This window comes from Schistocerca americana, chromosome 8 (assembly GCF_021461395.2).
Source record: "Schistocerca americana isolate TAMUIC-IGC-003095 chromosome 8, iqSchAmer2.1, whole genome shotgun sequence".
Classification (NCBI taxonomy): domain Eukaryota; kingdom Metazoa; phylum Arthropoda; class Insecta; order Orthoptera; family Acrididae; genus Schistocerca; species Schistocerca americana.
Window position 1 is genome coordinate 447,536,106 of NC_060126.1, and position 21,897 is coordinate 447,558,002.

At 42.9% G+C, this 21,897-nt stretch overlaps 1 protein-coding gene across 1 annotated transcript in view; it reads left to right on the forward strand.

The window, feature by feature from the left end:
* The window catches only part of LOC124545910, a 547,335-nt gene that overhangs the window by 517,546 nt on the left and 7,892 nt on the right, over positions 1-21,897 (forward strand). Inside the window, exons 3-4 of the mRNA XM_047124871.1 lie at positions 6,227-6,419; positions 19,526-19,675. Coding sequence (XP_046980827.1) covers positions 6,227-6,419; positions 19,526-19,675 — 343 coding nt within the window. The remainder of the gene's footprint in view (positions 1-6,226; positions 6,420-19,525; positions 19,676-21,897) is intronic.

Sequence of the window (21,897 nt, forward strand, 5' to 3'; positions counted from 1 at the left end):
CTTGTAATATTTAACACTGGCAAGTCAGGCCATATTTAGTTAACGCTGAAGTCAGAGAGATTGTTTTGTCGTGCCGCTGGGCGCGGGAGCGCGCCAGTGGGCAGTAGTAGCAGTGACGCCGTGCTGGGAGTAAGAAGTAGAGTCGAGTGCTGCTATTCCTAGCTATGTTACATATAACGGCTAGTGTGTGGATGTAAGTACGACGGGAAAGTAACGGTCGGCATATCTGGAAGTATGGCGGGGCAAGTTATTATGGGTTAATGGGCGTAGTGCTGAAGAAACGAGGGCTTAAATGTGAAGCGCACTGTGGGCCCAAGTCGCAACAGTGAAAGCCCGCTGCCACATTGTGTCGCCGACGTGGACTTCTGTCGATCCACCGACAACGAGGGAAGTAAGATCTACGTAATTTTCGCAGACCAAAATTGTAGAAGGCTTGCCAGTGACTGTGCTTTTCTCTGAAGTTGAACGATAATAACAAGCACTTTATAATCGAAGTGTTGCAGTTACATTCCACCCGACAATAACATCAAGTAGGTTCCTTCCGATCCTTACTTTATTGAACCGAGTGTGTCACGCCATTATCAAGAGAAAATATGTTAATTATCAAATTATTTGCATTGACGATGAAGAGTAAATTTCAGACTGTTTTGAACGATTGGTTATCGTAGTTAATTGTTGCACATAATAAGCCGTAGTAACTTAATAATAGACTGAAGTAATAAATTTTATTATTAAGATTTATTTCAATGCATATTCAGCTGAAGTTAGTTCAAGGATATTTCATGAAACTATAAAGCTTATTCCTCCTGACAATCACCCAATTAATGAATTATTATCATTCAAAACATAGTTGATCAATTATTGGCAAAATATTTCATTATCAGTAGATTAAACTGTGCAAAGTACGTAATTTTAAAGACAGAATGACAGTCCATTATTCAAAATCTCGATAGATAATTATCTGTGTCGTCAGCATTGCACTTAGCTGACAAATTATGAACAAAATAACTATCAAAATACTTATTGAAAGTTAACCATTAATGTTTAAGTGTAGTTAGATTGTTATGACATTATTTTATATAACTACTGAGCCTGACACTGCACTTACGTAAAAGTTCCCGTTCCACCTGCTGCGCTACAAACAGGTAAACTTTATTTTTGACAGCGTTTCATGTGAACAGAGATGATACTCAGGACGAGCCAATTAGGGCTGTGTTGTGGGTGATCGAACACTTCCCATCGAAAAGGCTGCAGGAGCGTCTTCACTGCCCCTGCAGAGTGCGGCCATTAAGAGGGAAGTGCGTGGCAGTTGTGTTAGGTGGGCTGCATTCATTCAGGCGAGGTCTCTCAGCGGGCCGTCCTACTTGGCGGGAGTCATCGTTGTTCTAGGCACCTTCACTCGCTCACAGTGCGCTCACAACTGAAAATAGCGTCTTGATGCGATCGACGATCATAATAGAGACACTACCCAACACATCTGTGCAAAGCTTCAACGGGTTTTCACTGCGTCCATTTCGCAACCGATCGGAACTTACTTTATCGACAGCCCTCGTATTAACGTAATTTCCTTAGTAACATTATCAGATGCTAAGTTTCTTTTGTTTGAAAATGATACAGACACTGGGATAAAACGGTAATTGAGTAGACATATAGTTCAACGAAGTTTTCATCGATAATAAATGCTCTACAGCCAAGTTTTCGTCAGGCGACGTAGTGGTTAGCACACGGAACTCGTATTCAGGAGGGCGACGGTTTCATATTACCGCCGACCATCCAGACCTAGGTTTCCCGAGATTTTCGTAAATCTCTCCAGGCAAATGGCAGGTTGGTTTCTTTGGAAAGATCGAATTCTTCCCCAGCCTTTTGTAATATGAGCTTGTGTTCTGCCTATAATGACGTCACTGACGACTGGACGTTAAATTTTAATCTTTCTTTCTTCGTCATCAGAGTATGGAAAGATAAAATATATATACGTAATTCCGAACTTGTAAGAGATTTCCACTAAATAGATGTCTAAAATAACACGATAAGCAAACATAAGAGGTTAACATTGTTAAACTCTTTGGATAACTTAGTGATAAGGAATTCAGATGGAAACAGCATACAGCAGAGTTCTTGGAACACTTAAGTAAATATTTATTTTGATTAAGGATATTGTTAGACAAATAAGAATAAAAAAGGCATAACATATTTCTGTTAAATTTATTTCATAATATCAAGCAGGATATTATTTTGGTGTAACTCACCAAGTCAAACTAATGTTTTCGGAGTGTAAAATCTTATGATAAAAATTACTTGTGGAATTTAAGAACGTTCCACTGAGACTTGTAAATGTTTCTCAATGAAAAAGCCCTGTTCATAAAACCAATACCAGAAATAAGAGCAACCTACACAAAGATTTAAAGTTAGTTACTTTGGATCTGAGAGATGTACATTATTCAGGAACACACAATTTCGATAATCCATCAGCAGCAGTAAAATAGTCAATTAACTTGAGTTCATTCCTTCATTGTAGTAATGCGATGTGTGTTAGTGTTATAGACTGACTTAAGTTTGACGATGCATGGCTACAACAGTTAAAGAATTATCTTGAACTCTTCAGACTTTTCTCTTATTTCCTATTGTCACTCTTCTGACTGGTATGATACGAGTTATGCTAGTCTCTGTTTTCCTCTGCAGTTTTTACTCTCCATAGTTCCTTCGAGTACCATGGAAGTTATTCCCTTGTAGTGTCTTAACAGATGTCCTACCATCCTCTCCCTTCTTCTTCTCAGTGTTTTCCATGTATTCCTTTTCTCGCCATTGTGTGGAGAACCTCATCGTTCCTAACCTAATTTTCAACATTCGTCTGTAGCAGCATATCTCAATTGCTTCGATTCTCTTTTGTTCCAGTGTTCCCACAGTCCATATTCCACTTCTGTACAATGCTGTGATCAAAGCAAACACTCTGAGAAACTTCTTCCTCAAATTAAGTCCAGTGTTTGGTACCAGTAGACCATTTTTGCGATAAATGTCCTCTTTGCCTGATGGTTTACTTCTTATATCTGAACTTTCGTCGTTCGTGCTGGTTTGCTATAGGTTATGGTTAGAATAATTCTATCACTCAACTGTTAACCTTGCTATTCATGGCGAATCATACTCCCGTTACACCATATTCTGCTACTGTTGTTACTATCTTATATTCCTCAGACGAGAAATCGTATCTTTTTTTCCATTTAACTCCACTAGACTGAGCCTTTACAATTCTCTTTTCAAATTTTCTAGCTTCCCTGACACATTCAGATTTCTGACTCGTAAAATATCATCCTTGCTTAGATTATTCAGGTTTTTACCTTCATCACCCCCTCCTTTGGCAATCCCCTACACGAGATCTTAACAGGAGATTAATTGGAATATTTCCCAATGAAGAGTCGTGACACTGAATCTCAGGCGACGTGTCCAGTGAATGTATCGTTAATGTAGTGGTTTCAAAAAATGATTCAAATGGCTCTGAGCACTATGGGACTTAAAATCTGAGGTTATCAGTCCCCTAGAACTTAGAACTACTTAAACCTAACTAACCTAAGGACATCACACACATCCATGCCCGAAGCAGGATTCGAACCTGCGACGGTAGCGGCCGCGCGGTTCCAGACTGAAGTGCCTAGAACCGTTCGGCCACACTGGCCGTCTGCAGTGGTTTCTTTAGACTTCTGCATCCTCACACCGCTGATCATATGTGATTCTTCCTGCATTAACGGTTGTTTCCGTTCAAAAGGGCAAGACGGTGCACTGAAACTTTGTCTGCTCTTTCGTCTTCATTGACGAGGTCGTTTTGATAACTAGCCAAACATGCTGTCCCCTGACTACTGTAGTGGTTAATAAAAAGAAAAAAGAGAATAAAAGAAAAGGAAAAAAGGTTGAAAATGTGGGAAGAAAAAGGGGGTTTTAAAATCGTAAATGACCGTGCAAAAAGGAAAGAATGAAATTCAAATCGGACTTCGAATTACAGAAAAGCTATAGTTGGGGTGGCCCTTGTGGCGTTTTTGAGCAAAAGTTAAACCAATTTCCACTACAAAACTTACTGAAAAGAAACAGAGAATAACAAAATGTAACTGACAGGGGGAAGTGGCGTAGATGAGAGATCATCCTTTACCAGGTTAACTTGTCTTCTTTCGGGCGGCGTCCAGGTCTTCAAAAATCTCCTTCATTTCTGCGTGAAAAGTCTGCTCCGAAATCTTGCAATAGTCCAGGAATCACTAATTTATACCAATTAAGATCATCTTGATACTGTATGCAATTTAATTTACTTTGGTACTTCCATCCTTCGAATTTCTTAACAACTTCCACAACATGTCTACACATTAAAATCAGATCAAGACTAGCTAATAAGTTTTTTTTAACGTCTCCATCAGATCACGTCTGCCTTAAGCTCCGGCTATCAAGAGACGAACAAGAAACGGATAGAAAACAAAAAAAAGTTACAATTTTAGTATTTTCTCTGCCGTCGAGCGCTCATACCGCTGCGACGGGATATTTTTTATCTGAGGGAACGGGACCGAGTGTAGCGCGGCCAAATTCAAAGTCCCGCTACACTACGGCGAGGAATTCAAGGTGTACAAATAAGGTATTTCAGATAATCGAATTATTTCACGTACTTGAAAATCATTTAACAAGGTTTCTGTGGAATGAATATTAGCTTAGTTATTCTTTTGTGAATGTGTGTTTATACAATGACGGAAATAAAATCTCAGCACCAAGGACACCTGTGACAAAACGAAAGTTGGTAGGCGTCTTTCTACATCTGAAAGATGATGTCTATTCAGATTTTGCACCAGTTGAACAAAAGTGGCGTTAGTAGCGCCGCTATAGTGATTACGTTTGAGACTGTTTTGAGTTGATGTTAGTAAAGAAAGCCTTTAAGGCGACAAAGACACCTTATCTGCACCTCACTGAGCTCCATCGAGGTCGTGTGAAAGGGCTACGAGAGCTGGATGTTCCTTCTACAATACAGCAGAAAAACGTTGCAGGAATTTAGGCACTGTACATGACTGCTGGCAGAGGTGCTGACGAGAATGTACAGTCGCAAGAAGTCCTGGTTCCGGACGGCCACGTGGCATTACCGAAAGGGAAGGTCATCGTGTTCGGTCTATGGTTCTGGCGTTTCTTACTCCATCTGCAGTAGCAACTTGAGCAGTAGTTGGCACCACAGTGACAAATGAGCTGTCACACGTCCTTTACTTCAAGGACAGCTCCAAGCAGACGTTCTGCAGCGTGCATTCCACTCACCAGTAACCGCCGCCGTTTGCGACATTGGTAGTGTCAAGCGAGAGCTCGTTGGAGGGCAGGGTGGAGGTCTGTGGTGTTTTTAGATGTAATCTGGTTCTGCCGCGGTGCCAGTGATGGCCGTGTGTTGGCCAGAAAGAGGCCGGTTGGGGACCTGCCATCAACATGTCTGCGCGCTAGACACACTGGACCTACAACGGGAGTTATGGTCTGAGATGCAATTTCGTATGACTGCAGGAGTACTCTCGTGGCTACCCCGCGCACCCTGACTGCAAATTTGTACGTCAGTCTGGTGATTCTATCTGTTATACTCCCATTCACGAACAGGATTCCAGGGGGTGTTTTCCAGCAGGATAGCGCTCGACTACATACCGCTGTTGTACCCAACATGCTCTACAGTTTGTCGACGTGTTTTCTTGGCCTGCTAGGTCATCAGATCTGTGTCCAGTGGAACACAATGGGACATCATTTGATGGCAACTTCAGGGTCATCCACAAACGGCATTAACCGTCCGTAAATTGACCGACCAAGAGCAACAGGCACGGAACTGCACCCAACAAACTGAGAACGTACCTACACGTTTGCATGCTTGCATTCAACATTCTGCCGGTTACACCGTTTATTAATGTGCTAGATTTCACATTTTCAAAGGCTTACCTTACAATAACTTGTGATCTTGCAGTGTTAATTACTTGAGTATGTTACCTAGACAGATGTATTCTCGAAATATAATTAATCTACATTAATTATTTTTTAGTGTTGTGATTTTTTCGTCAGTGCATTTATTTTTACATGATGTAGGGGGGTCATCTCGTCACTATGGAGGAACGCAGCTGAAAGTACGTGTACTTAGCTATCTGTCTGTGCCTGTGTAACCTCATCCCCCGTGTGTTGCGCGTGCCGGCTGGGGTGGGCGTGTCGGCTGTGGCGGCGGCCACTGGAGCGACGTTTCTGCCGCCAGGTGCGGTACGACTTCAGGTACGCGGTGGACGACGCGGAGTCGGGCGTGGTGTCGGACCGGTGGGAGTCCCGCGTCGGCGAGTACGTGAAGGGCGCCTACAGCCTGCTGGGGCCCGACGGCAAGGTGCGCACCGTCGACTACGAGGTGGACGGCGACAACGGCTTCCACGCCGTCGTCCGCTCCCACCCGCCACGTAAGTACCACAGCAGCCCTCGCACGCTGGCGCCCGTCCCACGGAACGTGTCCAATACTGAAATCACGATTCCATTGAGGCTGTCAACTTTTGTTAGAATTAAGAAAAAAATGTTCGCATAATTTTTTTAGAGTTCCGTACGTGAGCCGGTAAAAACGTTTGTTGTCCGTCTTTGCGTCCCATGATCCCAAACTCTTTTTCTTCGGAACGGGGAGACGTACCAAGTTGAGTCACATATTAAGGTCTACGGTCCCTTGGAGACCTAACAAGTGAAGATTCCAAGTCAGTGCAGTTAGAAGACGCGATCATTTACGTCACATCTTCTAATACTCGCAAACTCACTCATCGGAACCTACACGGTACTTCCCGTTGACCTAGAATCGTGATATGTGTAGGTTAGAGTCATAACTCACATGCTCTAAAATAATGAAAATTGAGATGCCGACGTATTCTCATATAGCTTTATACATACAACATAATTTATGAAACAATTGTTCACATTTGGCTCAAGATCCTTGAGAAAACCTGTGTTGAACTTCATGGATAGTCTCAAAAGTCTCATGATCCGCGGGATCTTGTGAGTGTTGTCCCGTATCTCATCTTGACCAATCAGCGATTAGCTCACTCGGCGCCATTTTCTTGTGTAATAGTAAATATTGATGCCAGTGGAGTGTGTTTTCTGTTCTGTTCAGTTATTTTGGGGAATATAATTGAATATAGTGGTTAGAATAAAACTGATTTGAGACAAAAGTCATGGAAGAAAACGTTTCACTCGTTGGAGGAAGAGGAAGGCCAAGGAAACGTTCACAGCATCCAGAAATGTGGAAATGTCAGGAAGCCAGACGAATGAGGTTAGAATATCCTGTTTCCTTCATTGCTTTCAAATCAAACTGATTCTTGTTATTGGCTTGATTTGTTCCTCCTCGTAAGAATGTATAGGACTTTTTCTTTGGAACTTAACAGTGAGGAATCGCAAATTCAATATTTGAAGTCCATTTTTGAAAAATAAACAGAACCTCACAGTGTAGTTTGTTCTATCATTACAGGTGCTGCCCCAGTTTCCGATGGTGGGGCATTTAATTGCTGTTCGCTTTCTATGAGCGATACCAAAATCTTTCATGATCTGCATATCAAGTAGCAACACGATAGTTCCCGCGAAACCAACATCGTCCAAACAGCTCAGTACCAAAACTCACGATATCCAAAATGGGGATTGTCAAAAGTTACATGTTCCATAGCTCATTAACAAAACTCACATGATCCATAATATAATCTTAAATAACTGTAATTTCTCAATAAGCAAACATAATCTGAACTATACATAATGATTTATAGCCATTGTTCTTGCACATACTGATGTCAATATATAGGACATGCGCACGACGCATGTAAAACACGTTTTTAGTCATTAGTGAAAATTTATGTTTTTGGAGCATGTGAGTTATGCTTCTAACCTACTCATATATGCCAAGAAGCAAGGTCTCACTTTACAACCAAAGGAAAAAATCCGAAAGTCGTGAATCTATAATTACGTCACACGAAAAAAATAGTGTTGTCGTTTGTTATCAGACTATCTGTCTATCCGTTTGTTAAGATCTCTTTTTCTCATGAACGGGTAGATGCATCAAGTTGAAATATATGTCACGTGCTAAGGTATGTACACCCTTGGCGTTGTAAGAAAACATTAGCTTGTAAGTCAATGCAATCAAAAGACACAATTATTTATGTCAAATGTTTTGATACTCGCAAAATTCACTCATCAAAAACTATAGGGCGCTTCACGTTGGTCTAGGATCATAAAATTTGCCGAGAAGGAAGGTTTTGCAGTGCAAGTAAGAAATTGTTAATCTGTCACGATATCGTACGGAAAAATGTTTTTCTTTTGACATTTCTTATCCTACTTCCAAATTGAAATCAAAACTTTCTCTAAATTCTTGGAATCTCTGGGGCGTATATATCTTTACAATATCAATGTCGATAACAGGCGAAAATTGTTGAAATCCTCGATTCACAGAATGGCTGGACTTGTCTATATACATAATTAAGTTTGTACGGACCACTCAGTGCACGAGTCCTGCTCACACCTGTCCAATTTTTCCTTTTAAATCGATTTCAAGAGCTAAACACCAATGCTCCAAATATGAGGAATACACTGCATAGCAAAAAAATTAAAGCACCCAGAAGACATGGTCGGATCGACGAAACTTCGTTCACATACGCATCACCGGCGGTTTTGTAAATGATTGCAGATGCAACGCTCTTTGACAGGTGCACCTCCCACCAGAGGGCATTAGTATTGTTCTTGTTTAGTTTTGTTCCAAAACTTGGCAGAGTATGTAAGGGGCCTGCTGCGCGTCATGTGTTGAGTGATCACTGTGATGGGGACACGGAGATACGGCGCACTCGTCAGAGACAGCGTTATCATTCTCTGACGGTTTATGAAAGCGGCCTCATTGCCGAGCTCCATCTGGTCGAATCGTCCAGTATACAAGTTTGTGGGGCTTTCGGAGGTGACGATGTCGCGATGTTAGGCTGCGTGGGAACATGAGGACAGGCATAATTATCGCCAAAGTTCCGCTTGACGACGTCTGACAACCACAAGGGTGGATCGCCTTATTGTGCATCAGACACATGCTTCACATTTGCACCTGGAATCCGAAAACAAGTAACAGATTCCCTGCAACACTCTGCGTCATCACGACTAGCAGCAGCTGGACTACAAAATTACCTTCCCAAGCGAAGGCTGCAGTTAACACCGCAACACAAGCGGCTGCGGTTGGAACGCTGCCCTAACCGGGAATCGTGGACTGAGTACGGAAAGAGGAGGCGCGAGAGATGAGCATCTCAAGTGGGCAAGTTATTCAACATATGGGGAGATAGGTAGGTTATAGGGAATGCAAGTGGCATTGCAATTAGAGGAGAAAGGACAAAGGCTATAAAACATGCCGATGATCAAGCAATACTGACGGAATCAGAAGGGGATCTGCAGATGATGTAAAAGAGTATTGCAAGAATGGGTAAGGAGTAAGGAGTGAAGATGAATAGAAGAAAGACAAAAGTGATGACAGTAAGCAAGAAGGAAGCTGCAGTTAATATATCCTAGAGGGGGAAAAATAGAAAAAGTAAAATATTTTCTGTATCTGGGACGTTTAATGAGATGGAACGGAAGTTGTACAGAAGAAACAAGGAGGTGAATACCTATGGGAAAGACAGCATTTGGGAAGGTGAAACAGCTACTGACGTCTGGTAGAACTGCAGTACAGCTGAGATAAAGCTCTGCTAAATGTTACACTATGTGATCAAAAGTATCCGGACACCCCAAAGACATACGTTTTCATATTAAGTGCACTGTGCTGCCACCTGCTGCCATTTACTCGATATCACCGACCTCTGTAGTCACTACACATCGCGAGAGCGCAGACTGTTTTCGCTCCGCGGAACTCACGGACTTCGAACGTGGTCAGGTGACTGGGTGTCACCTGTGTCATATGTGTGTACGCGAGATTTCCACCCTCCTAAACATCCCTAGGTCCACTGTTTCCGGTGTGATAATGACGTGGAAACGTTGAGGGACACTTACAGCACAAAAATGTACGGGTCGACCTCGTCTGTTGGCTGACAGAGACCGCCGACAGTTGAAGAGGGTCTTATGTGTAATAGGCAGACATCTATCCAGACCATCACACAGGTATTCCAAACTGCATCAGGATTCACTGCAAGTATTATGACAGTTAGGCGGGAGGTAAGAAATCTTGGATTTCATGGTCGAACGGCTACTGATAAGCCACACATCACGCCAGTAAATACCAAATGATGCCTCGCTTGATGTAACGAGCGTAAACATTGGATGACTGCACAGTGGAAAAACGTTGTGTGGATTGACGAATCACGGTACACAATGTGGCGATCCGATGGCAGGGTGTGGGTATGGCGAATACCTAGTGAACTTCATCTGCCAGCGTGTATAGTGCCAACAGTAAAATTCGGAGGCGGTGATGTTATGGTGTGGTCGTGTTTTACATGGAGGAGGCTTGCACCCCTTGTTGTTCTGCATGGCACTATCACAGCACAGGCATACATAGATGTTTTAAGCATCTTTTTGCTTCCCTCTGTTGAAGAACAATTCGGCGATGGCGATTGTATCTTTCTGATATCCATGAAGAATCTGCCAACCAGTTCTCTTGCAAGTTGTTTCTTTCGTGGATGAATTACAATTCTTCAAGTTTCTTCAATTTTATCGCAGTATTTGGCATGTTTTATCTGCATTCCGTAGAATCTGTCAGTTTGGTCATTTCACTTCCTGTCGCTCTTCTATGTGTTTTAAGACTGCTGTTATGTCCAGTGGTTTATCGCTAATACTATAAAAGAACAGGACTGGATCTCTTCACATATTTCTCTCCCTCTGCACCTTCTAGGAGTTCACATTCTACAGAAATTATTCACTACAAACCATTTTGTTGCTTAATGATGAAATTATGACAGCTCCAGATGGATGTTATACAATCCTTTCAAAATAAGTGTGTTCAATCTGGACAGCGTGCATTGACCCAAATATCATTAAGTCAAATGATAAGAGATTCTTTTCAGTTTAAACCACATGGTTTTTCTTTGTCGCAACGACTATTTCTTGCGCTAATACATTTTCCATTCGTTGAGTACTGCGTTATATTAACGTGCAGCATGGATATCAGTAGATGAAATAAGGCTCTTGAGATACGCTACAAGTAAGTACGCATATGAGTTGCAAATGAAGACTTAATAAAATGAATAGGCCAGGAAAAACGTCAAGGTGAAACCCTCATCGGTAGCAGGGTCACTTTTGTTGGATATCTGCAACCATATCTCGACATAGTTAATTTTGCATATTACAGACTAGTACTTAGAACGACTGGTGGATCTAAAGAAAATTACCGATGATCAGGGATGAAGAAGATATGAAGAGATACAACGACTAGTACAAGGTAGGCGGAGATAGACGAAGGCTTCAAAGCAGACGGAAGTGCCGTTGGCTGAACTAAGTCTTTTTCTCAGTCTCTACATCTGAAGCATTCTATTATCTTCTTCTCTCCTCTCCCTGTGTTTTGCTTATGATGGAATTACTTCCGTTTCGTCAGAGCATTACGGGCAATATTCCAGCATTTAGTTTGTGGTGTGGTCTAGTTTTAATAATTCACGTTTTTCTGTTCTGAATACGTCCTACCGAAGTAGAATTAGTTGGTGAATGTTGTGGAATGAAGAGTATCTTTATAGTTAATAGTACTCCGAATTTTCCTTTGGGGGTTACTGTGTGCCCCTGTAGGACTAGCAACCCACTCGACACTGTTGCCGCTCATGGTTGCATAAAACGTTCTGATTCAGTGCTAGCTAACGATTAATACTTGCGCATGATATGCAGTCGATGTATGCTATTTTTGAACGAAGATATGTATATATATAGCGAGCTCTGAATAAAATTTAAATAAACACCACTTTACTCTGCCGGTTATCTGATCAACAAGCTCTGGCCCTCCTACACTTTTATGTTTCCATCAAATTTTATTCGTCAGTTGTAAAAAATTGTGCTACAAAATGACTGAGAGTGTAACAATATTCAAAATGAAACTACTTAACATATTTACAGATGTAATCTGCGCATACATTTTGCCAATCATTCTTCCACTCCGTCTCCACTCAAATCTATCGGAGCTCTCTAATACGCACACTCATGATATTACACGCATGATTCCAATGACTACAGCACTTTCTTTGCAAATACGTTACAAATTTCAGTACAGCAATTTATAAATATATGGATTAGTAATGTTAATAATACGTATGTAACATTTTAAAATGAAGTCATTCCGCGTTAGGCTGTTGAAACGTGATTTACTGAGATTGCAATTTCGATACGTGGTCGTTTTCAAGCATTCCGAAAGTACTCAGTCATTAAATGTAATACAAGTAATTATGAAATTTAAAAACGTTGAAAATTGAAATTTAAAAGCTACTTACTTGACGCGTTGTGACCCATTCAATAATATGAAACTGTGACATTCTAATATGGTTGTGTGAATTTACGTGCTGTGAATTTATCTGCTGTTCCATATATCGGTTTTGTGATCCATTTAACATGCTTACTACATGAAATTTAAACTTAACTGTTTATGTCATTATTTCACCAGCTTTCTAACGTGTATGGTACCGGGTGGTTATAATTAAACTTACCGTATTTAACACGGTATAACACGGAAACTAATTACCGTACGAGTACGGAATTTGGTAGCATTAATGTCAGAGACTTGGAGAAGAGAAATAATACGGCATCAGTTCAACTGAAACACTTTTAATGTTCTGCTACGGTACATTATTCTGTAACATACCGGTACCATTGCTTCTACAAAAGGGGCTCAATACGGCGCCCATCAGTGTCCAGAAGAGTATGAAAGCGCAGGATTGCATTCTGCACAGCAGAACGAAGCATGTCCGTAGGTATGCTGACTACTCTGTTGATATGCGGCCCTTCAGATATGAATGTTCCTCTGGAAACCCCTATCCTTCAGGTAGCCCCACAACAAGAAATCACAGGAACTAAGATCTAGTGATCGTGCAGACCAAGCATTTGGAAACGATCAGCTGATAATTAGATTGTTTTGAAATGTGTTTCGGAGAAGCAGGTGAACTTCACGAGCGATCTGCGGTGGGGCCCCATCTTGCATGAAAACCGTTGAGTTCAATCCGTCTCTCTCTTACAGGCGGGTACGATATGCTGGCGAAGCATACCGCAGTAATGCTGGCCAGTCGCACTGCACGTCTTTGGTCCTTGAGCACCAATCTGTTCAAAAAGAATGGATCAATGATGAACATAGCTGTGAAGCCGCACCATACCGTGACACGTTCACCAGACAGAGGAACCTCATGCACAGTGGCTGGAGGTGAAGATCTACACACTCGGAAATTCTGTGTGTTCACCTCACCCATCAGAGAAGAATGCTCTTCATCTGTCCATAGGATGGTCCAGGGCCAGTACCCATCAATTTCTGTCCTTTCGAGGAAGTGGAGAGTGATGTCAACACGTCGTTGTGCGTCCTGTTGTGAAATGTAATGTACGATATGGATCTTGTACTGATACCATTTGAGAATGGTTCGAAGCACCTTTCGTACAGTGAACTACTGGATGTTCAACTGTCGTGACACAGCACGCGCACTGCCTGTGTATCGGGAACTGCGCGCAGCGTTGTCTGGCACAGCAACAGAGAGTTCATCAACCACCTGTGATGCAGCCGATCGTCGGCCTCTTCCCGGAGCGACGCCCAGTTCTCCAGCTGATTCGAATTCTTCATCATGCTCCGCACAGCAGGTGGAGGAAGAGGACCTTCAGCCAGCGATATTCTCGAGGTGCACCCGCAGCATTACTGTCGTTTTGATAATAGAGCTTCAGCAATAACGCCCTGGCACGTCAACAAGTCCACTGCGACTGGTCAGGAGTGTGAGACTATGAATCACGATGACTGATCGCGGCATCTGGTGGCCATAGTTGGAACTAGACGGTGGCGCTGTGACGCATGGAAATCATGGACCCCATACTCTGAACATTAATGCTAGCAAGTTTGGCGCTTGTATAGTAATTAATTTCCGTGTCATAACGTGTTAAAGGTTAATTATAGCCACCCGGTATAAGGCACAGAAGATAAATTCACACCACTAAATGCAACTGCTCTGATCCTGCGGTCAAGTATTCTGCATTATGTTGTCTGAGAAGAGGGTTAATGAAGTAGGAACTACGAGTTTTGCATCTAATCAGGTTTATTCAGTCAATTCATAGCGCTTTGAAAATGGATAGCTTTATAGACTGAAGTGCAATAAATGTAGGTGTAAAGCGTACATGAGATTTGCGAAACTCATGAGCTTACAACCAACCTCCCCTAACTGAGTAAATCATAAGAAACACGCATAAAATCTGAGTCCCCAGTGGCACTAGTAGAAGTCTCTACCGTCCGCTAACACCTGTGTCGAAACTGTTGGAAAACTAAGTTCTAGGTTTCCCTCGTAAAAATTTACCGGTGAGCCAAATTCTATCGTCGATATCGACTCAAGACCGGACTCGCCGCCCAAAATCAAGCACGTTAAATGGCACGCTGTCGACTGATAGTTGCATCTCAAACTGACGACCAAAAATGTAAGTCACAAGTGTGAAAGTTCTGTTCCTTTTATATTTATACGTTGAATTTTTGTTTGTTAAAGGATTTTGTTAGGATGACAAATATAGAAGAAGTACTGCACATCACTACAGAAATACATTTATGCATATGACAATAATAAACGTGTACTATACGGATTTTAAAAATAAAAATTGAAGTCGACTGATATGTGCCACAGACATTTAAAAATTTTTTCCCATTATTTGAAATTCACTGGGGAATATGGACCCCACTAACTGCAACTGACGTGAAATTCAACACAATTAGTGAGAAGTGTCGAAATACGTCAAAACAATGTCTATGATGTACTGTACAAGGCGACACAATTAGTCACATTATGTATTCTTGGAGCGGAGAAGGTGATTTGATTTGATTTTCGTGAAAAAGTTGACTGTGACAACTATAATCACACGCCTCGCAACTTGATCGCTCACAGCATTTTCCTCCAATTTCCAAAAACTTTTTGTTAGACGACAGGGCTAGACATTTATAAGGGACATCCGTACTAACGCCGGGAATTGCTAATTTCTTTAGTTGTGTATAGAAAATCTGATAAACACTGTCGGTATACCCCTATGTAATGTGGAACTGACCACCAGATGTCATGAAAGATGGACCTGCAACATAAAAAAGTAAGTAAATAAATAAAAAAACGGTAGAGAATCGGTAAGAGCAAGATGGATCGGCTACGAGAGGTCAGTGACTTCGATCGTGAACTAGTCATTAGATGTCACCTGTGTGACACATATATCACGGTCATTTCAATCCTCCTAAAGTTGCCCAAGTCGACTGTTGGTGATGTGATTGTGAAGCAGAAACGTGAAGGTTCAGCAGGAGCACATGTAATGAGGAATGGCGAGTCATGAATATTACGGAGGGTGGTTGTAAGAAAATCGCACGAAGTAATCGGCAGGAATCAGTTGTCTAAATTGCTACCAGAAGTCCTACTAGGACAAAGACTGAGCGTAGTGAGCTGAAAAAAAAAATGGCTGCAGTGCTCTAGCAGTTCCTCAGAAGGCACAGAGTTCTGTAGTGAATGCTGGGCAACGCTTGAGGTGGTGTAAAGGATGACGCTGCTAGACAGTGGATGGCTTGTAAGCAGTGATATTTGGAGTGCTGAATGACATTGGACTCCGTGGCAGTCCCATGGAAGAGTCTCGGTTGGGCGAATGTCTAGAGAATGTTACCTACCATCGTGTGTAGTGCCAACAGTACTGAGGAGGTGGTGCTACGGCACGACGGTGTTTTCCGTGGTTAACATGTGATGCCCTTATTGCCCTTAAGGACACGTTGGGGGTGGAAGGATATAAACACATTCTACAGCCTTGTGTTCTGCGTACAGAAGAGGAGCTGTTCGGAGACGGTGATTGTTAGTATCAACATGACAATGCACCTTGTTATAAAATAGCAATGGGTTGTGGACAATAACATTCCATAAATGGACTGGCCCGCCCTGAGGTCCGATCTGAACTAAATGGAACACCTTTTGGATGAGTTATGATGTCGACCTCGCTGCAGAATTTAGCGTCACTACCTTCTTTCGTTTCGGGTCTTGAGGAATAATTGGTTGCCATTCCTCCACAGAGATTCAGACACTTCTTTGCAAGTGGCGCCAGCAGAGGTGAAGCCGTCGTAAGGGTGAAGGGGGTGCCCGTAATGTGTATCAATGTACACTAATCGCTGTCCAGATAATTTTGATCAGAAAGTGTATGTCTCCCGTCAACTACGAGGCGGTAAAGATATTACACAGAGAGTAGTGACACCATGGCCCCATAAATTCTGTATTTTGTAGCTACACGGTAGTAAAATGTAGCTACATGAGGTGTCACGTTTTCATGTTGTCCACTTTGTTGAGCTACTGTAAGATTTATTTGCCTTGAACGCCCGTTTATAAAATGACCTGTTTAGATTCCACAAGCAATCACCGTTAGACCTTCAAAATATCGCTACAGCGTCATTAAAAGGCACAGTACCTGTTTGAAGAACATGTGACGAGTTACTCACTTTAAGTTAATCACCCAAACGGAATTTTAATACTCTGGAGATGGTTGCTTCAACATTCGAAAAAGGTCATCATTTTATAAATGCGCGACCAAGGCAAATTTTACATTCTAAATTAAGCTCTCATACTCCAGAAAGTTGACCTTTTGAAGTCTTGCAAAACTTTTGAAAAAATTATATTCATACCATAAGCTGTACAAAACAATAAACTGGTAGCCAAGATCGCAGGTGTTCTTTTTATTGCACGATTACCGGTTTCGCAGAAACTAAAGCCACCATCATCGGATCTATTAACACATACAGGTTACAACATCAAGGCAAACAATGGTGACATTAATAGTTGGGTATAACACGCAGGCAACTATTAATATCACCATTGCTTGCCTTGATGTTGTAACCTGTATGTGTCATAAGATCCGATGATGGTGGCTTTAGTTGTGTATGAAATCTTATGGAACTTAACTTCTAAGGTCATCAGTCCCTAAGCTTAGACACTACTTAACCTAAATTAACCTAAGGACAAACACACACATCCATGCCCGAGGGAGGACTCTAACCTCCGCCGGGATCAGCCAAACAGACCATGACTGCAGCGCCCCAGACCACTCGGCTAATCCCGCGCGGCAAGGCCGGCCGGAGTGGCCGTGCGGTTCTGGGCGCTACAGTCTGGAGCCGAGCGACCGCTGCGGTCGCAGGTTCGAATCCTGCCTCGGGCATGGATGTGTGTGATGTCCTTAGGTTAGTTAGGTTTAATTAGTTCTAAGTTCTAGGCGACTGATGACCTCAGAAGTTAAGTCGCATAGTGCTCAGAGCCATTTTTTTTTAACCGCGCGGCAGACTTTAGTTACTCCGAAACCGGTAATCATTGAATAAAACAAATTCCTGCGATCTTGGCTACCAGTTTATTGTTTTACAAGCATCTAGATCGCTCCCACATGAGCACAATGTGCTCCCTACAACATAAGCTGTACAATTTTATGTTTATTCTAGATCGGTTTCGATTGTTACAGCCATCTTCAAGAAGAAAAAAAAAGTAGATCAATAGATCTACCATATCGGAGTCATTCAAATGTAGAACGTATACAATTTTCATAACGGTCTGTCTTAATACAGTCCCTACAAACACTACACGCGCTGAACTGTGAGTGTGCTAGGGCACAGATCATTACGACAGTTATACACGGTGTTACAAAAAGGTAAGGCCAAACTTTCAGGAAACATTCCTCACACACAAAGAAAGAAAATATGTTGTGTGGAAACGCTTACTTTCCACGTTAGAGCTCATTTTATTACTTCTCTTCAAATTACGTTAATCATGGAATGGAAACACACAGCAACAGAACGTACGAGCGTGAGGATACATGCATCCACCCTCCGTCGCATGGAATCCCTGATGCGCTGATGCAGCCCTGGAGAATGGCGTGTTGTATCACAGCCGTCCACAATACGAGCACGAAGAGTCTCTACATTTGGTACCGGGGTTGCGTAGACAAGAGCTTTCAAATGCCCCCATCAATGAAAGTCAAGAGGATTGAGGTCAGGAGAGCGTGGAGGCCATGGAATTGGTCCGCCTCTACCAATCCATCGGTCACCGAATCTGTTGTTGAGAAGCGTACGAACACTTCGACTGAAATGTGCAGGAGCTCCATCGTGCATGACCCACATGTTTTGTCGTACTTGTAAAGGCACATGTTCTAGCAGCACAGGTAGAGGATCCCGTATGAAATCATGATAACGTGCCCCATTGAGCGTAGGTGGAAGAACATGGGGCCCAATCAAGACATCACCAACAATGCCTGCCCAAACGTTCACAGAAAATCTGTGTTGATGACGTGATTGCACAAGTGCGTGCGGATTCTCATCAGCCCACACATATTGATTGTGAAAATTTACAATTTGATCACGTTGGAATGAAGCCTCATCCGTAAAGAGAACATTTGCACTGAAATGAGGATTGACACATTGTTGTACGAACCATTCGCAGAAGTGTACCCGTGGGGGCCAATCAGCTGCTGATAGTGCCTGCACACGCTGTACATGGTACGGAAACAACTGGTTCTCCCGTAGCACTCTTCACACAGTGACGTAGTCAACCTAACCTTGTACGTCAGCAACTTCTCTGACGCTGACATTAGGGTTATCGTCAACTGCACGGAGAATTGCCTCGTCCATTGCAGGTGTCCTCGTCGTTCTAGGTCTTCCCCAGTCGCGAGTCATAGGCTGGAATGTTCCGTGCTCCCTAAGACGCCGATCAATTGCTTCGAACGTCTTCCTCTCGGGACACGTTCGTTCTGGAAATCTGTCTCGACACAAACGTACCGCGCCACGGCTATTGCCCCGTGCTAATCCATACATCAAATGGACATCTGCCAACTCCGCATTTGTAAACATTGCACTAACTGCAAAACCACGTTCGTGATGAACACTAACCTGTTGATGCTACGTACTGATGTGCTTGATGCTAGTACTGTAGAGCAATGAGTCGCATGTCAACACAAGCACCGAAGTCAACATTACTTTCCTTCAACTGGCGGTGAATCGAGGAAGCACAGTACATACTGACGAAACTAAAATGAGCTCTAACATGGAAATTACGCGTTTCCGGACACATGTCCCCATAACATCTTTTCTTTATTTGTGTCTGAGGAATGTTTCGTGAAAGTTTGGCCGTACCTTTTTGGAACACCCTGTACATGTTCTACATCTGTATGGCTCTATGTGGTAGACCCACTGATGTAAAAAGTTTTTATCCTTGAAGATAATTGGAACAATCGAAACCGGTAGAGAACAAACATAAAGTTGTACAACTGATGGCACAAATATGCTTGTCCAAATTATTTAACAGATATCGACAATCTCGTACGAGAAGCTGTCGTGCAGCTGCTGTCAGACTTTTGTAGTGACCACTGTGTGTCTCCCCCACTGCAGCGAACGCGCTGCTGAGCAGCCAGCAGCTGTCGCGGACGCTGGAGGGGGCGCCGCTGCCGCCGGTCAACGTGCTCACCGACCGCAAGCTGCCTGCGGATAAGCGGCCCGCACCCGGGAACTTCCACTCGGCGAAGCCCTACTACTACCTGGGTGAGTACCGGCCGTCCTACCACGTAGCGCCCCAGACCAGTCTACACGTCACCGTGGGCCACCGGCGTCCACGAAAACAGCGCTGGATTGCGTACAAAAGTGTAAACAACCTGCCTTTTTATTCTCTTAAAAGGGCACCGTCAAGAAATAAGTGATTAGCGTCCACAGAAGACACTTGTGTGTAGGAAACCAGAAATTAGAATGGTACCGTCAACACACATGGTCATGCCATTAGGTGAGAAATGTCAAATACAGGGCGAAACTTCCTGGCAGATTAAAACTGTGTGCCGGACCGAGATTCGAAATGAAAGGCATCTACATCTACATCTACATCTACATGATTACTCTGCAATGCACATTTAAGTGCTTGGCAGAGGGTTCATCGAACCACAATCATACTATCTCTCTACCATTCCACCCCCGAACAGCGTGCGGGAAAAACGAACACCTAAACCTTTCGGTTCGAGCTCTGATTTATCTTATTTTATTTTGATGATCATTCCTACCTATGTAGGTTGGGCTCAACAAAATGTTTTCGCATTCGGAAGAGAAAGTTGGTGACTGAAATTTCGTAAATAGATCTCGCCGCGACGAAAAACGTCTTTGCTCTAATGACTTCCATCCCAACTCGCGTATCATATCTGCCACACTCTCTCCCCTATTACGTGATAATACAAAACGAGCAGCCCTTTTTTGCACCCTTTCGATGTCCTCCGTCAATCCCACCAGGTAAGGATCCCACACCGCGCAGCAATATTCTAACAGAGGACGAACGAGTGTAGTGTAAGCTGTCTCTTTAGTCGACTTGTTGCATCTTCTAAGTGTCCTGCCAATGAAACGTAACCTTTGGCTCGCCTTCAATATTATCTATGCGGTCTTTCCAACTGAAGTTGTTCGTAATTTTAACACCCAGGTACTCAGTTGAATTGACAGCCTTGAGAATTGTACTATTTATCGAGAAATCAAATTCCAACGGATTTCTTTTGGAACTGATGTGGATCACCTCACACTTTTAGTTATTTAGCGTCAACTGCCACCTGCCACACCATACAGCAATCTTTTCTAAATCGCTTTGCAACTGATACTAGTCTTCGGATGACCTTACTAGACGGTAAATTACAGCATCATCTGCGAACAACCTAAGAGAACTGTTCAGATTGTTACCCAGGTCATTTATATAGATCAGGAACAGCAGAGGTCCCAGGACGCTTCCCTGGGGAGCACCTGATATCACTTCAGTTTTACTCGATGATTTGCCGTCTATTACTACGAACTGCGACCTTCCTGACAGGAAATCACGAATCCAGTCGCACAACTGAGACGATACCCCATAGGCCCGTAGCTTGATTAGAAGTTGCTTGTGAGGAACGGTGTCAAAAGCTTTCCTGAAATGTAGAAATACGGAATCAACTTGAGATCCCCTGTCGATAGCGGCCATTACTTCGTGCGAATAAAGAGCTAGCTGCGTTGCACATGAACGATATTTTCTGAAACCATGCTGATTACGTATCTATAGATCGTTCCCTTCGAGGTGATTCATAATGTTTGAATACAGTATATGCTCCAAAACCCTACTGCAAACCGACGTCAATGATATAGGTATGTAGGTCGATGGATTACTCCTACTACCCTTCTTAAACACTGGTGCGACCAGCGCAATTTTTGATCTGTAGGTACAGATCTATCGGTGAGCGAGCGGTTGTATATGATTGCCAAGTAGCGAGCTATTGTATCAGCGTAATCTGAAAGGAACCTAATAGGTACAATCTGGACCTGAAGACTTGCCCATATCAAGTGATTTGAGTTGCTTCGCAACCCCTAAGGTATCTACTTCTAAGAAACTCATGCTAGCAGCTGTTCTTGTTTCAAATTCTGGTCCCGAGTTCGAGTCTCGGTCCGGCACACAGTTTTAATCTTCCAGGAAATTTCATATCAGCGCACACACCGCTGCAGAGTGAAAATCTCATTCTGTCAAATAGAGGATATTCCACAATTCATGTTAAACGTTTCTAGAGGTTGTAGAGTGGCTCACTAGGTCAATTTTTACAAAGGAACCCATATCCAGAAACGGCTCGTTTCCATGTTACAAGAAAAACCAGACGCACAGATGTCGCTGTGATATTACAACAGTTGTTCGATATCACGACCACCATGTTCGGGGCACTCAGTGTCTCTTCGCGGTGGGTTCGCACAAACTCTGTACAACATGCGTGGTGTATGGT